General features: G+C 49.8%; 1 protein-coding gene across 1 annotated transcript; it reads left to right on the top strand.

The window, feature by feature from the left end:
* Positions 1–572: 572 nt before the first annotated feature.
* On the top strand, positions 573–1,237 carry LOC147632569 (ferredoxin-like). The gene has a single exon (XM_086807361.1). The coding sequence runs from the start codon at positions 696–698 to the stop codon at positions 1,131–1,133; it is 438 nt and encodes a 145-aa protein (XP_086663487.1). The 5' UTR covers positions 573–695; the 3' UTR covers positions 1,134–1,237.
* Positions 1,238–1,615: the final 378 nt, after the last annotated feature.

The following is a 1,615-nucleotide window of genomic DNA, read 5'->3' as shown; positions in this document are numbered from 1 at the left end:
CAGAGTGGAGGAGTACCAGTATTCGCAAAGGGAGAGATCCTTCCTCTTCTATCACTTGTACATTCATAGGTCCAAGAGAAAGAGAGAGAGAGATAGGGGCAGTGGACTTACTCTAATTGATGGCAAATCTCCAAATAGAAATTTGAAATCAAATGTACTCTACATTGTCTAAGATGATAGATGTCAGAATATAAAATTCTTAGAGATGTTAGAAGAGAATAATACCAAATTCATTCGACACATTAACTATATTTTTACCTTAGAAGTTTTGCTTAAGCAGAAGCAAAAAGAGTGACCTGATCAAAGAAAAATAATTTGGACTTAGCACGTTTTACATCAAGCAGAAGTCTTCCAAACTGAGTGCTGGGTTTGTAAATTGTCACGAGCTAGGTAGCGCTCATGTGGGGTTGCACGCTGGTGGCCCCTCACTCGCACTTACACCGCACGCGTGAGCTTGTTGAGGACACGTGTGAGGAGATGAGAGGGAAGGGGGGGGTGGGGGAAGGGAAACGAGCGGTGGGGAATCCGGGTGGCCTTATCTGCCTGGGACCTCATCGACCACGTATGCCACACTTGCCCTATCGCCTCCTTGCCATTCAAAAGCCCACACGCTCCAGATTTCCCCTCCCAGCGCACACTCTGCCGGACGAGCTTGAGTAGAGAATCTGCCGCTGCCTCCTCCGAGTTTTCTAGCTATGGCCGCCCAAGCTGTCTGTGCGTCCACCTCATTCGCAACTGTGGCTTTGAATGGAAGACTGGCCGGCGGCGTCTCTGTGGCCAAGCCTTTCTCCAATGTGAATCTGGCCTTCGGGCTGAAGTCTGCGGGCAGCAGCATGGGGAGGGTGCAGGCGTACAAGGTGACCTTCAAGACCCCGGCTGGAGAGTCGGTGTTGGATGTGCCGGGAGACACTTACATACTGGATGCGGGCGAGGAGGCTGGGCTAGATTTGCCCTATTCCTGCCGGGCGGGCGCCTGCTCGTCGTGCACGGGCAAGATTGTGGCGGGCTCTGTGGACCAGGACGGGCAGTCCTTCTTGGACGATGACCAGCAGGCGGCCGGCTTCGTGCTTACCTGCGTAGCCTACCCTACCTCCGATCTCGTCATCGAGACCCACCAGGAAGACGCTCTCTAGGTTTTCCCCTCCCTCTCTTGTTTCATGGATCTCTGTGCCCTCACCTTGCAGCCTATGTGACACTGTATTTCATTCTTGTTAAGTGTGATATGATCTCTTTTTTGGTCCTGTGCAAATTCTGGTCTGTTTTAAGATCAGGTAGCCCGCAGAGCGTCTTCTCTACAGAGCATGGTTTGTAAATAATTTGAATGCATTCCAACTTAGTAGTCCTGTGCTACTTCTGTCTTCTTAAGATCAGGTCCCCCACAGGCCTTCACACCAAAGTGCTGGCTGAAAGGTGAATGTCACCCTAACCTCCAATTTTAAGGTCATAGGCTAGGTTGGCCCTTCCTATAATTCGGAGAAATTCTCAAAAAATTGAGAGAAACTATCAGTTTAACTGTGTTTTGCCACCATGAGGTCACCTTCAAAAGGTGAAGGGTATCGTTGCCCTCTCTCAAGACATCAGATTACGGCATTGCTTAGCGTATGCAACTTGTATT

Source organism: Cibotium barometz, chromosome 13, assembly GCF_041138505.1.
Source record: "Cibotium barometz isolate CiBa-2024 chromosome 13, ASM4113850v1, whole genome shotgun sequence".
NCBI lineage: Eukaryota > Viridiplantae > Streptophyta > Polypodiopsida > Cyatheales > Cibotiaceae > Cibotium > Cibotium barometz.
Note: the sequence above shows the minus strand (reverse complement) of the source record. Positions and strands in the feature narration are given on the sequence as shown.